This window comes from Vidua macroura, chromosome 11, assembly GCF_024509145.1.
Source record: "Vidua macroura isolate BioBank_ID:100142 chromosome 11, ASM2450914v1, whole genome shotgun sequence".
In the NCBI taxonomy this organism is placed as follows: domain Eukaryota; kingdom Metazoa; phylum Chordata; class Aves; order Passeriformes; family Viduidae; genus Vidua; species Vidua macroura.
The window spans coordinates 16358671-16372169 of NC_071581.1; the positions used below are offsets into that span (position 1 = coordinate 16358671).

At 42.1% G+C, this 13499-nt stretch overlaps 1 protein-coding gene across 2 annotated transcripts in view; it reads right to left on the reverse strand.

The window, feature by feature from the left end:
* Positions 1–13499, reverse strand: part of RSPRY1 (ring finger and SPRY domain containing 1) — a 35809-nt gene that overhangs the window by 18147 nt on the left and 4163 nt on the right. The window contains exons 2-5 of one of the 2 annotated variants that reach the window (XM_053987438.1): positions 7628–7712; positions 5077–5573; positions 2068–2120; positions 520–632 (exon numbers count right to left, since the gene is read on the reverse strand). In XM_053987438.1, the coding sequence (XP_053843413.1) occupies positions 520–632; positions 2068–2120; positions 5077–5423 (513 nt within the window). In that variant the 5' untranslated portion in view covers positions 5424–5573; positions 7628–7712. Of the gene's footprint in view, positions 1–519; positions 633–2067; positions 2121–5076; positions 5574–7627; positions 7805–13499 lie in introns of both variants that reach the window. The other variant, XM_053987437.1, reaches the window with a different exon arrangement.

The window sequence follows — 13499 nt, forward strand, 5'->3', positions numbered from 1 at the left end:
AGATTAGTGGCCAGTAAAACAAAAGTATTCTCATTTGTCAAAACCATATATAGGTATTTCATAGTTGAAAAATGTCATTTATTTAGCTTAACACACTCATTTTCATTGCATTCCTTATATGCAGGGCAGGAACAAATTAAAAAATTACTTGTAAAAGTGCAGCTTTGCAAATGAGAGAACAAAAGGGCAGAACTTGGGCAGCTTCTGCAGCACCTGCATACCTTCCCTGAACAGTGTAAGTGCCACACGGCAGAAGAGAGCGGCAGGAAAAGCAGCCAAAACCCAAGGGTCTCTTGCTCCTTCCCCATGGATCAAATTTATCTTTTCTTGGGAATACTCCTAGCATTAATTAGCATTTAGACACCAAGTCACCCCAAATTACTTGAAGTTGAATGTTACACCCATTTTCTGAACCACTATCAGTCTTGCATCACCGGTGAAAGGCACTCAAAGAGATCATGGGTGTGGCAACCACAAACAACTGACATTCACAGATAAATGCATCTGCTTCCGACTCACTTTTGTTGGCAGAGGACATTCATCAAGTAGTAGAGTTATAACAGCTGGTCCCAGGGGATCTTCTAATGGAATAACTCTAATTAAAGACTGAACAACTTCCAACCAGCCTTCATCTGTCAACCACAAAACAGAAGTCACACTCAGAATTAACAGTGCAATTCAGAAGTGTTCAAAGTAAACCCCTAAATGTAAACTGGAAAATCCTCAAAATTACCCAGTGAACTTAAGAGACATCAGGAAAATACATTTGCTTTTTACACCACTGTCTTAGTTTGCAGTAGTTTAGAAGTTTAAATTCAAAAAAGAAAAAGTTTACAGCAGCTTGGGTAATAGTGAACACCTGTATGGTTTGGAGAAGGGTCTTGCCCAGGCCAGAGCATCCTTTAGTTCCTACTGCTCTTAGGAAGGAATACTCATGGTGGTACAGACAAGTACTTTGCTCTAGTGTGATACTCAGAGTTCAGCATCCAATGTCAACTCTTAAGTGGTAAATGCTACATACACAATGACACTGAGGAAATCATTTCTTTTAACCAGAATCAGATCCCTCTTCCTGAGTTCCCTGAAATAACACAAGGTTCAGAGAAACTCAGTGCATTTTTCCCATGCCTGCTAGTCTAAAGCATGTTTGTTTTCCTAGGGAGCAGCTCTCAGTGTTGAATGAGTAGACAAGGGCTTTTACTTGCAAGCAAACATCCACTAAGAAGATGTTAAACTACTGATAAAGTAAACAGATTTGGATGTACAAGAAAATAGCTCCCTTAGAAGTGAAAATAAAGACAGCCTGTATCTGTATACAGTTGAGTGAGGTTGTAGAAGCAGTGTTCCCTACAACAACACAGCAGTAATACATTGGGGGTTGAGTTCTGTTAGCACATTCCCCTGAAAAGCATTTTATTGAATTGCTGTAATATCTAACCAGCTTGATTAATTAATTTTAATACAGAAATATATTTCTTAAGACCACTATCAACACTACTAAGTAGAGAGGTAAAAATTCAACTAAACCAGAAGTTTTGTTGAAGCCTTAAGCTGGTAGAATTTCTCCTACTATAACAAAGATGAAACAGCCCCTGCTTGTCCTGCAGGAGCACTTAGGGACAGGGTTGGGACAAATAGAGAGTAAAGCAGAGGTCTAAGGTCAGCAAGACCCAAACCAAAAGAACATGCTATGTGCTGACAGCGGAGCACACAGGCTTGGCCCACATCTGTGTATGGGATGTTCCTGCTCAGCTGCAAACAGCCACTCTTTGTGGCTTAGGCTTTAATGCCACTGCAGTGTGTTTGTGGCCATCCTTTGGCTGCTTCTGGAGATTTCACGTGGGAAGTTTAACTGAATTCAAAAAATCTCAGGCCAATGCATGAGCTCAGTGAAGCTCTGAAGAGCAGAACTTTGTTCTGGTTCCCACATCCCCAGAGCTACACCACATCCCAACACACCTGGCTGAGGTGTATTTTTCTTTGCAAATGGAAAGTGGGGCTTGGGATTTGTTTTGTTTCTTTTGCTTGTAAGTCACAAATGAAATGCCCAACACAATGCCTTGATACCTGTTTCTGCCATTTCATGCAACGTGATCATTGAATAAGGAGGCTCCTGGTCACTGAAAGAGATATTACACAGGTCAAAATTTACACACAATCATCAACGTAATACACTGAATAAAATGATTATACACAGACAGAAAACAAATCCAGTAACCATTTAACAAAAGGAAGTTACACAGGCTGCAGATTGCTAATGTCATTTTCAGATCTCAAACAGATGGGATTTGAGCCTCTCTCTAGCTCAACATCAACATCTGCATGTCTGCAACAGCTGACAAGTGAAATTGTGATCCACATCTGCATGTCTAAAAGCTGAACATAATGCCTAGATTTGGTGCTGTCCATTAGCAGGCTCCTTGTAGTACATAACAAGGCACTGCATGCCAGAGGTCACAGAGTGAACTCAGAGCAGTGCACAAGGAGCATTGCTTCAGCAGGATTTTTTTCTCAGAAATCCCCTGATAAATATATAAATATTTAAAAACCACCACAAAACCTGAATGGGAAGCCATCCAACAGCATCACAGTCTTCAACTCTTGTTAAAAGAAACAGTTAAGGCAGTTTAACAGGAAATACTTAATCCAAGCCATTTTCCAACATGAAAACTGCAAGAAGTTCAATAGATTAGGTCCTCAGTCCAGTTTGCTGCAGTAAAGACACAAAGCTATGGACACATCTGTGTATCTGAGCAGGTACTGCCAGTGAAAGTGTCTAAAGCAAGACCACAAAGTCCTGTTCAGTAAGCACCTCTAGGTCCAGAAAAAGCTTATCCAGCAGCATGTCCTAAAATGCTTTATTCAGTGCTCCTTAGGCACTGTGGACTAACCCCAGGCTTAGACTTTATGCTCCACGCTCACACTCTATCACACAGCTCTGAAAAGAAATTGGAAGTGTGAAATACAGAGGAATTTTAGAAAATTTCAACAGACATTACTTATGGAGATAATATAAATACCTAGCTTGAGAGATTAATCATAAAGAAGAGAAAAATCACAGCATTGATGAAATATATATGACATTAATACATGTCTTTTTTTTCTTACAAAAAGGTGAGCACATTCTTAAATATTTCCACAAGAAAATGCTAAAGTCCAATTTAATGCATTTTTATATTGCCACAACATTTGAAACAAATATTTGGGTTGTTTTTTTAACTCGAGGCATCTTCACCTTTCTTCTGGAAAGTAATCTGCCCAGAAGGAAAAGAAGTTCAGTTTTGCAGCCAGAATTACATCAGGAGAAAGGATAGAAAGACTCAAAGAAAGGAGAAAAAAACCTCAACAAAAATCCCAACCATAAGTACAAGTAAAGGCTATGATAAAAAAGGATGACATTTTTATCTGCAAGATTTCTGATTTTGTCACGAGTAGCAGGTTCTCACAGTATTGGCACTGAGCACAGGACAATCCTGTCCCACTGATTTGCCATTTTAACCACTTAATTACCAACATCCCCTCCAGGACACACCTTCCTCATTTTGAAACAAAACAGCCATTTTGGTGATTTCTTAATTTGCAAGGCAGCTTTTCACAGAAGCCTCAAAATATAGAACTTAACCTTCTGAGTTCATTTAATTAAGCTTCTAGGAAGCAGCTATCGCTAGATAGGAGAGAGAAAAAAAAAATCAGTTGTCAGGTATGTTTTAGGTCAGACCATTGAGATTTGATAAAACTAAAAACAAGGAAAAAAAATGAACCCAAAGAAAAAACAAACAAATAGCAAACAGGGAAAGCAACTATTCATTCCTTATCACAAGGAATGAATAAATCACAGTGCATTTTACTGTAGTCTGTATAAAAGCCCCCATAAAAATACAGTAGCTTCAGGAATGCATCAGAAACAGGACTCCATGGGCAGTGAAATAACCATGCTTATTGTCTCCCAGTAGCATAAGAAAGTGTTCACAAGATTACAAAACTGCTTGCAAGACCCACAGGAACAGGATCAACTGTGCACAGAACTGTTGTGAAACACCTTAAGGAGCTGAACTTGAGGGAAAGGGCATGTGAGACTGGGCAGAGACTTTAAAAAACATTTGCCATGATTTGAAGACAAGAGCACAAAATAAAACCTGTTAAAAAATCCACCAAACACATACCTTAGACTTAAATGTTCATGAAAAACATCAGTGCTGATATTTTCACTTAAAACCTTTGACAGCAGGAAGGCAAACTCCTTCTCTGCAGGCACATTCCAGACTTGATGCAGGTATATGAACCAAGAAGATTCTGAGCCTCATCCACCTTAAACTCAAACCCCAGCTGTCAGGCTGGAAGAGTGTTTTTCCTTCAGTTCTGGTCCTTCCAATTAATTCCTAGCCTGCACCTAACCCAAGAAGTGTTGAGCTAACTTAACCCATAATTTTTAAGGTCCTTTTAAAGCTTTGCAGAAAGCAACACAAAATCAAAAAAAACCACCAAAAAATGGATGAGCCCATAAATATCCCCCATGCCCTTAATGGATGCTTTGAGCATGCCAGGAATGCAATACTGGGATTGGGAGCTGGGCACTCACAACATGTGATCTTTAAAAAGTAGTCAGACTTACAACTGGAAAGAAAACCTCAGTCTGTTTATCCAGGCTAACAAAGATCAAAGCTCCCTATTTTGCTTCACCATTTCCAAAGAAGTAAAATCCAGCCTGCAAACAGAAAACTGCACAACAACCAATTTTTAGGACAGAAGTTCCCAGCCTCTGGAGCATTTATTGCTTCCTAAACTGTGTATCTGTGCCAGGCAAGAAATCCTGAGCACACTCCTCATCCCACATGGGTGTAGGCCCATACAGGAACTGTGAGAAAGCTCCTCAGCTCCTGGAAGAGTCTGTACCTGGGCACTCAGGAGCCACTTCTATTACCTAGGAAAGGTGCTCCTCTCCTAAGCCTCCAGATGGAAACACGCAGCTGCTTCAGGGAGGGTCAGGTGTAGATCGGTGAGAGGCTGGAGCCACAGTTTGGGAGAAGACAAGAACACTTTCATTCATGTTGAATTATTCCTTGAGGAGGTACTTACTTATCTACCAACGTCCGAATTACAGCCAGTGTGTCAAGCACCAGCCCATCCACATTCTGTTTTTTCCTCCTTGGTTCATGAGGCCCTCGACCCCTCCTGGGTGGACGGACAGGGTCCCTTGGGTGGCTTCTTGCTTCGGGGATGTGTGTCCTGCTGTTCTCCGTTTGCCGGCCCTGAGAGTTCCCGTTGTCCTCGGCCCCGCTGTCGTCGCGACAAACGCAAGAGTTTCCCATGCTGCCAGCCCCCAAGGCTCCCAGGAAATGGGGAATGTGGTGCTCTAGAGTCAACAGCAGACCTTGGAAAAGGCTTCTGCTAGCATAGAACACAACTAAAGCAACTACAATCATCTAGGAAGTTTTAAGAGAAATGTTTGTGTGATCCTGGATTGTGATCTTTTTGCATCTTAAACGCTGCTACCAGCTGGAATGAGTGGGAAGTTGGAGACTTAGTCACTGACAGAATCACTTAAAACACACATTGGTCATCCAGAAGGAGGTCTGAAAAAGCAAACATAGAACAAGAGTCAGTCTTACTACTGCTAGAAAACAACAGAAGAACTCCTATTTTAGTAAACACCACCAGTTTTGGTGGATAAAGCAGCTAAGAAACACAAGGCTTTACCTGAAGTCTATTGTGGGGAATGGGAAAGGAAGGAAGAGGAGGAGGAGGAAGTTCCCTTGGTAAGGAGCTCTCACCCACACACCATTCCTTTCTACGCTACCTCTCACCTCCCAGCTCCTTCATGGTTTTCAGATGCAGAGGAACAAGTTTGCCTGTAAATGTCCCACAATGCTACCCTTTAAATACTAAGTATCAACAAACCAGGTTCATTTACTCTTTCAAGAGACAAGGCTTATGCCACCTCAATAAAGGCTGTACACTTAAGGTCCTCATTTCACATGAGGAACATTTCCAAACTATAAAATAGACAAAATTGTAAACAACTAATCTTACAGTTATGGTTTATGTCAACAAACAATTATTTTAACAGAGAACTATTTGGCCCACCTCTGCATAAATACACATTTTTGGAACATGCCTGCATCTCCTGCATTCTCACCCAAAGAAGCACCAACACTGAATTAAATAGGAATTACAGACACCATTTTAATGCCTTACAAATCTAACTGGGATTTTGAAATGGGTGTTGTGTGCCTGTTTGGATCTAGTGTCAAACCAATCTTCCATTTTGGGAACAAAGACCAATTCAATCATTCTTCTGTTCTTCATTCAAATGGTTTGGATCACATACAGGCCCAGTAGCAACTGAGACCATGGGGCAGTCTCTCCCAATTATTGACTTGAAGATGCAAGAGAAAAAGGATTCAAAGCCCCATCTTATAACAAGTTATGTTTCAAGCCATAGGATGTATTTCTATAAAACATTACTTAAAGTCTCAGGTAATATAAAACCCTACAAAAGATACAATTTCACTACTTTCACACTTCAGGCATGTCAGAATAAGTAATTTTTATCCTTTCAAGAATCAAGTTTAACATTTACACTAGAAGTTATGGTGAATATTCTGTAATAGGTTATTACTATTCTTCAATTATTAAACAATCTCATTAAGAGCAGACATGTAGCACCCTAAATTCAAAAGAAAGTCAAAGAGAGCTGACACCTTTTAAATATGGAAGGCCCCCACCATCAGAGCCAACTGGCAACTCTGCAATTGCTGGCTGCCCTTTGGGACAAGATCACAACAGTCAGGAAGCCAGACAATGGTCATATGAGCAAGTCTTGGGATGTCAGCTGTCACTGGAAAAGCACTGCCACCGAGCTCAAAGGCTCTTCTGTCGTGTGAAGCACATCATCTTTTGGCACAGTGAAATAGTATTAAGAAATTAACTGGAGGCTAACTAAGAAAAAAAAAAAATCAATTCCTCAAGGGATATTAATAGGAAAAAAATACAAGGTCTTGACTTCTTGGTCAAGAAATTCCTAAACCACAGATCATTGAAAAGGTTTCAGCATCACATCATGCTTGCTTTTTGCCCTAAGCAGTTTGGCCATCAGGCTCAGAGTCCTTCCAGCTGAGCCAACACTGCTGGCACCTTCTCAGTCAGCAAGTCCCAAGCAGATGAGAGGTGCCAGTGCAGATTGCAAAGACCTCAAACAGAATTGTCTGAGTTCACAACTGGTTAAAATTACTTTCCTGATTTTAAAAAGAACTAGTGATGTTAAATGCAAATCATGTCTTTCTAGGGAATATGTATGTATTTATGAATCTGGGTCATTTAAGGGCTTTTTAGCAAGATAATACTAAAATGTAAAACTGTTACAGATTTAGAATCTGTATTTTATAGAATCTGAGTAAAGTTGTAACTTATAGAAGTAAAGAGTAACTTATAGAAATGTTAACACAGTGAATCTATCTTGTCATCAAAACAAAAATGGAAAAGCTGTATTTCAGAGATTAACAATGAGTAAGAACCTAAAGAAACAAAACCAGACATATGTCAAGATTAAAGCTGATTATTGAAGCCTAAGTTTTTCTGGCTGACAACTTAAAGTGTGATTAAAAACAAGTAATTATGATCAACTCACCTGTAAGTCTGCTTGGTTCAGGAATGGCTGGGGGAGCTCACAAAGTGAGCAGAAGTGAGTTCTCCTCCAGGGCACAAAGTTGTATCTGGAAAAGGCAGTGCTCTGTAAGCCTTTATTGATGGGCACTGAGTCATTACTGACTCTGCTTTCACTCCTAGGAACTGTGCTGAGGAGTCCCTGAGGAGAGATGTGAAAAAAAGAGAATTCACTTGGAAAATGCATCTAAGGTAGACATACCCCACCTCCTCCCTACACCTGCCATGACATCAAGCCGTGCTGTTATTTTCAGGTATATCCAGCCTTTGCAGAGGGAATTCTCTTAAGGCTTCAAAACCCAGTTTCTTATCTGAAAGCTTTAGGACTAGACACAGAGACAGAAAACCCAGCCTATTTTTACAGCCTTGGTATTCCAGATTACACAGCACCAAGTGCAGAGGAGTGATCAACTCCTCACCTCAAAATTACTCCCTACAGGAGGAAGAAGAGAAACAATACCTGCTCCAGATCCCCCTCAAATAGACACAGCAGAAAATAAAAGTACACTATAAAAGCAGATTAGATAACAGGAAGAGATGACAGGATAAACTCCCCTTATTTAGTAAAGAGCTGGGTTTGACAGCATTCACTTGGCTCTTGCTCACCATCACATACAAGGAGCTCATTGTCAAACCTCAAACAAACTGAAAGGCAAAATAATTAGGAACACAAGGTAGGAGAGATTGCTACAGATCTGCTCACAAACCAGCTTGTCTGGATAGAGCACAAATGCAGGAAGGAAGGTTCTGAAGTGCAAAGCAAACTAATAAAAATACAAGTTTTTATTCCATAAGAAGTAGCTGGTACTGCAGCTCTCACCAAACAGCACAAAATGCCAATGCCCAACACCTCCTCTACACCAGAGAGCCCCTGTGGGACACTCACTGAACAGCTGCCCCAGCACATCTTGCCCTCAACAAAGCCCCCAGATCAGATGCTGCTGGAGCAGGACACCTTCCCTGCACGGGAGACAAGCAGCCACCAGCTGCAGCCTCCTGTGCCCCCACACACCTCCCCTGGCCTCTGGGACCATCCCCACCACAGAAAGGAGCTGCTCTCCCAGCAGGCTCAAGCACATGCACGGATGCACAAAGGAGTTATGAGCTCCACAGGCTGACCAACCTTCCTGGCTGGAAGTCCAAGTGGGAAAGACAAAATCATCTTCCATTGGAAGGGATGCTCTGAGAGTGGATTTGCATCTGCCTGGCAGTGCAGGTGCTCAGCCTGCCCCAGAGAAGCCTCTTCTGGATCATCTGACCGAGCACGCCAGTGGAGGAGTTGGCTCCAAGTGGCACTGGGATCATTTCTCTGCAATGTGCAGCCCAAGAGGCAGTGATTCATCCCCTCAAATATTTGATTACAGCCAACCATAATACTGCCTCATGATGGAAAATGCCTCTTCTTTCCATGAAATGGAGTGCACTGCCAAGCAAACAAAAACCCCTCGTGCACATAAAGGGGGAAGGTTTCAGCTACCAAAAACACTTTTCCCTTTTCTGCCACCACTACAAGAGTAAGATAGTGATCTTGAGCAGAGTAACACAGGAGCTCAGTCAACAAGCCACACAGCAGAGCTGACAGATTTTCAAAAGCAGAACTGTAAGAGTTTTGGCCAGCAGTTTCCTATTAAGAAGATAAAATAATTAGAAATATTTCCTTAGCATTTCTTTCCCAAAGAAATGATGCTCCTAAAAAGGAAGAGATGGAAATATTTGTGATGCCTGTCAGATGAAAGTTCAAACCAGAAGGAAACACAGTTATGAACTGCTGCAAGATAATCAACTTTAAGGAGAATTTCAGCTGTGGAACAATGGGGATAGTACTGAAAACCAAGAATTTCCAATAAATGATGTACAACTAGAATGTGAAATGGAGACTTTCTCAGGAGATCCCATTGACATGCAGGGTTAACCTCTCACCTGTGAGACTGAGGAGCAGCAGCTGCTGGGTGTCCAGCGTGGTGCCACGCAGTGCACACAGGCAGGGGACTGCAGCCTTCAGGAGGAGCGAGTAAATACCCTGCTGGTTCTTCTGCATGTGGTAACCAACCACCATATTGTGTAATCTGAAGCAAACCCCTAATTCAGTTCTATTTTCTTTAAAAATACCTTGGAGGGTTTAAGACTAGTGTCAAAACACAATGGGAAGCAGCCTTTACTGGCAAGCAGCATTTCACAAAGCCATTGCCACAGCTGGTTGCTTTCTTGCTGAGGCAAGAGCACCTGAAACCAAAAGCAGACTGACCTTGAGCATGCCAGTTTCACAGAAAGGGAGACTCACCATGTCTCAAAGCTTTCCAGCTCCTGCACAAGTGCTCATCAGTGAAAACCCCCAGAGTACAAGGTTCATGCAAACAATTGGGCTTTAACCCTCATGTCTTCTCTAGGTAATTCATCATTGTCACAAACACAGAGCTGGAGGATCTGATCTCTTGTTTGACTTGATGTGAAGCAGAGAGAAGCAGACAGTAACTACCACCACAGTAGTTTCTTTTTCTGTAGACTCACTGTGAAAGTCAGATTTTATAGTCACTTGCACATTGCACTACTTTGTCTTTTCACTTCCTTTAAACTCCCTTTTTAAGCTGGTACAGGAACACTAAAATTGCAATGCGGATTTAAAGTGAACGTCACCTTCTCACTTAAAATAGTGTCACCAGAGCAGGTCTGGTAGGGATTCCCCCCTGCACAGTTTTTCCCTTACCTCTGGATACAGAGACACTAGAGCTCAGAACATGCCAGGTATCAGACCGTTCAGCTTTCTTTCTGGAAGGGAAGCATTTACCACCTTTTGAGTTTCCCCATCTCAGAGGTCATCGTTTGTCATCTCAGTCATTTGTGGAACTGTCCTTTGTACTACAGAAAACCTCAACTTTGTTTCATGTCTAAACCAACGCTGGTATCGATCACGCTTCCCGCTTCTCAGCTCCCCAAGCCACAGATGGATCATTAAATTTCTTATCAGAGACAGAGCTTAAGTTATGCTTTGAGGCAGATGAAAGCACTTCTGAGATAATGATCTTTTAAAAAGATAGTGGTATCTGACAGCCCAGTGAAGTTGAACAAGAGGTGCCTCCAGCAGGGTGACGTGGCCTGGCAGAGCTGAACAAGCTCAGCAGTTGCCCAAGGAGCAGAGTATAATGCACTGCTTCAGCAGTGGCAGGGAGATCAAGATAATGCCCTGTAGATGGCAAGGAACACTAATCCTATAAACTGCAGGGATACGAGCACATGAAATAAAATCAATTAGCTATACGCTATTAAGTTTTGGCATAGACATTCATTTGGAAGCTTATAAATAACTCTTTCAATTAATTCAAGCTAATCTTCCTTGCTGCCCAGAAAATTAAAGGCGTTATCAACAATACAATTCTGACAAAAGCATCCATGAAATCAGGATTCAATATTAAACAAAAAACTCCACCAAAAAGCCCAAAACTCTCCCCAAAAAATCCACAAGATATTCCAGAATAGACAATGCTGGAAGGAAAGTGACTCTTTGGATACCAAGCAGAAGTATAGAATGGCAAACAAATCCCAGGGAAAAAAAAATTTAAAAAAACCCACTTTTTTTTAAAAAAAAGCTTTATCTAGTAAAATTTACAACAGTCCATTTCAGAAAGGATAAGGCTTTATCTATATCTGTATCAAGAAACCAGTGAAAGAGTTCTCTTCAGTCACATGGAGATCAATTCCTTGTAATACTTAAAGAACTTTGTGCATGAACAAAATCTAAACCACAAAAGCATTTTGAGAGGCAAATCAAGAGACTGAGCAGCTCAGTCACAGCACAGCCCTGCCCTGGGAGCTAGAATTAGGGCTAGCACAGGGGCATCCTAGTCATCACATTGTGGGCTCCAGGAAGATGCTTCAAGGAGGGACTGCTGGAAGCAAGGGCAGATTCTTGTCAGCAAACCACCAGCTTCACAAAGGTGAGCTAAAGAGTGGCAACGCAGAGTTTGTCTGTTTCTTGTCTAAACTGATCTAAGTGCTTTTCTTCTAACTCAGAGCTGGGCTTGTTTTCAGAGGAACGTTGGGTGCAGAACTACTCTGTAGAAGGCAGAACAGTCTCCTGCTGTAGACCACAGAACTTAGCCCAGCTACGTGGCGTGACTAAGCTATTATGAACGAGTAAAATTCACACGTCCACAAACTGTTTTCAGTGTAAAATTTTGATAACATTGCTGAAAAACTCAGCAATGCCTCAGTTGGAAGCCTGCATTATCAGCTGCCTGACAAGTGCCTTGGTGAGCAGATAATGTCTAGAAACAGGCTGAAGAAAGTTCCATGTCTTGATAATTGAAGCAGCATCAGAGCATGGCCTGATCTTTCAGTGGCCAGAGTTGAGAGCCACCTTTGTGACCTTCCCTGCCAGCCATGGAAAGCTGGCTGCTCTTTGCTAGACAAAGTTCAGGACTGTACTGACAGAGCAGGAAATACCCTTCTAATTCCCTTTCCTCCTGTGAGTGGATACAGTGACAGCTGCTCAAGAGACTGTCATTTGAGTCCAACACAACATGTAGGTCACTAGGTTAGCAAACCTGCCTCGGAAGCACTCTTGGAAAGCACGATTCCTGAACTACCTGGGGCTTCCAGAGCTGAAGAATACAGAACCTGAAACACAGCTCTGGGCAGGTCACTGGAACCCCCTTATCTCACCAATTTCACAGGATCACAGAATCAGTAGATGGGAAGAGACCTTCAAGACTGAGTCCAACCCAGCCCCAACACCTCAACTAAACCATGGCACCAGGTGCCACATCCAATATTTTTTTAAACACATCCAGGGATGGTGATGACTCCACCAAATCCCCAGGCAGGGGAAATGGCCCCCAGGCAGACCATTCCAGTACTTTATCACAGAACTTACTTAAAACAACAAAAAGCCCACCCACACAGGAACTCAGCTTCATTTCTCCCCATCTGTCTCTTCAGGTTCTGCCTTGAGGACCTTTCCTTTCTGCCCTGCTACAAGTGTGCCAGCAAAGCACCTGCAGGAGAGAGCCCGCTGTGGATTCACCAGCCGTGTGGAACAAGTGCTCCTGCCAGGTGTCCTGCTCCAACCACTGAGCTGTGGTATTTCTTACAGTGTTTTAGGGCCCCTGCCAGTACCAAGAAAGCCAGAGGAAGTTGCTCAATGTGCCGTGGCCAAGGAGGGGAAGAGGCCTGTCTGCCCTAGAGATGGCTCGGACACGTGCAGGTGGGTTAGGAAGTGGGAGGATGATGAGCACGTGTCTCACAAGGCAGCCTGAATGTGGCTTAAACAAGACTGTGCACCTAGTTTAGTCAAAAAAGGCAGAAAACAAAAAAAACTATTTAAGAGGCTTTCAAAATCCTGTAACAGTACCAGGAACACAAAGTCTCAACCACCTGGGGCTTCTGCTAAATAACTTTCTGAGGAATTTCAGGAGAATTAAGATTAAATTGTTTTGATAATTACATGTAAACACCATTTCACTAAATGTTACAAAGGGGTAACACTATAAAGAGAGAATAACTCGCCTATTGTTAATTTTTAAAAAAATCCTTTATTTCAGGACTGATACATTAACTAGAGTTTCAGTGCAAACACACGCCATTCTTTGACCCACCATTAGCAGAATGTTTTTAAAAGCAGGGAGAACAATTCTAAGCCTGCTCCATGCCAGACAGCTTTGCCTTTAGAGAAAAAAAAAGAACATCAGCAGGCTGCTGGATTTTCTTTTTTCAGTATGACTTTCTAGCATGTCCCACTGTCTGCAGGAAGGTATAAGATACACGTGAATGGTGCAGCCTCCTGGCTTGTAGTTCATCAGCTGCCCTCTAACCTTTGATTCAAGCTGTAATTGTACCAGTTT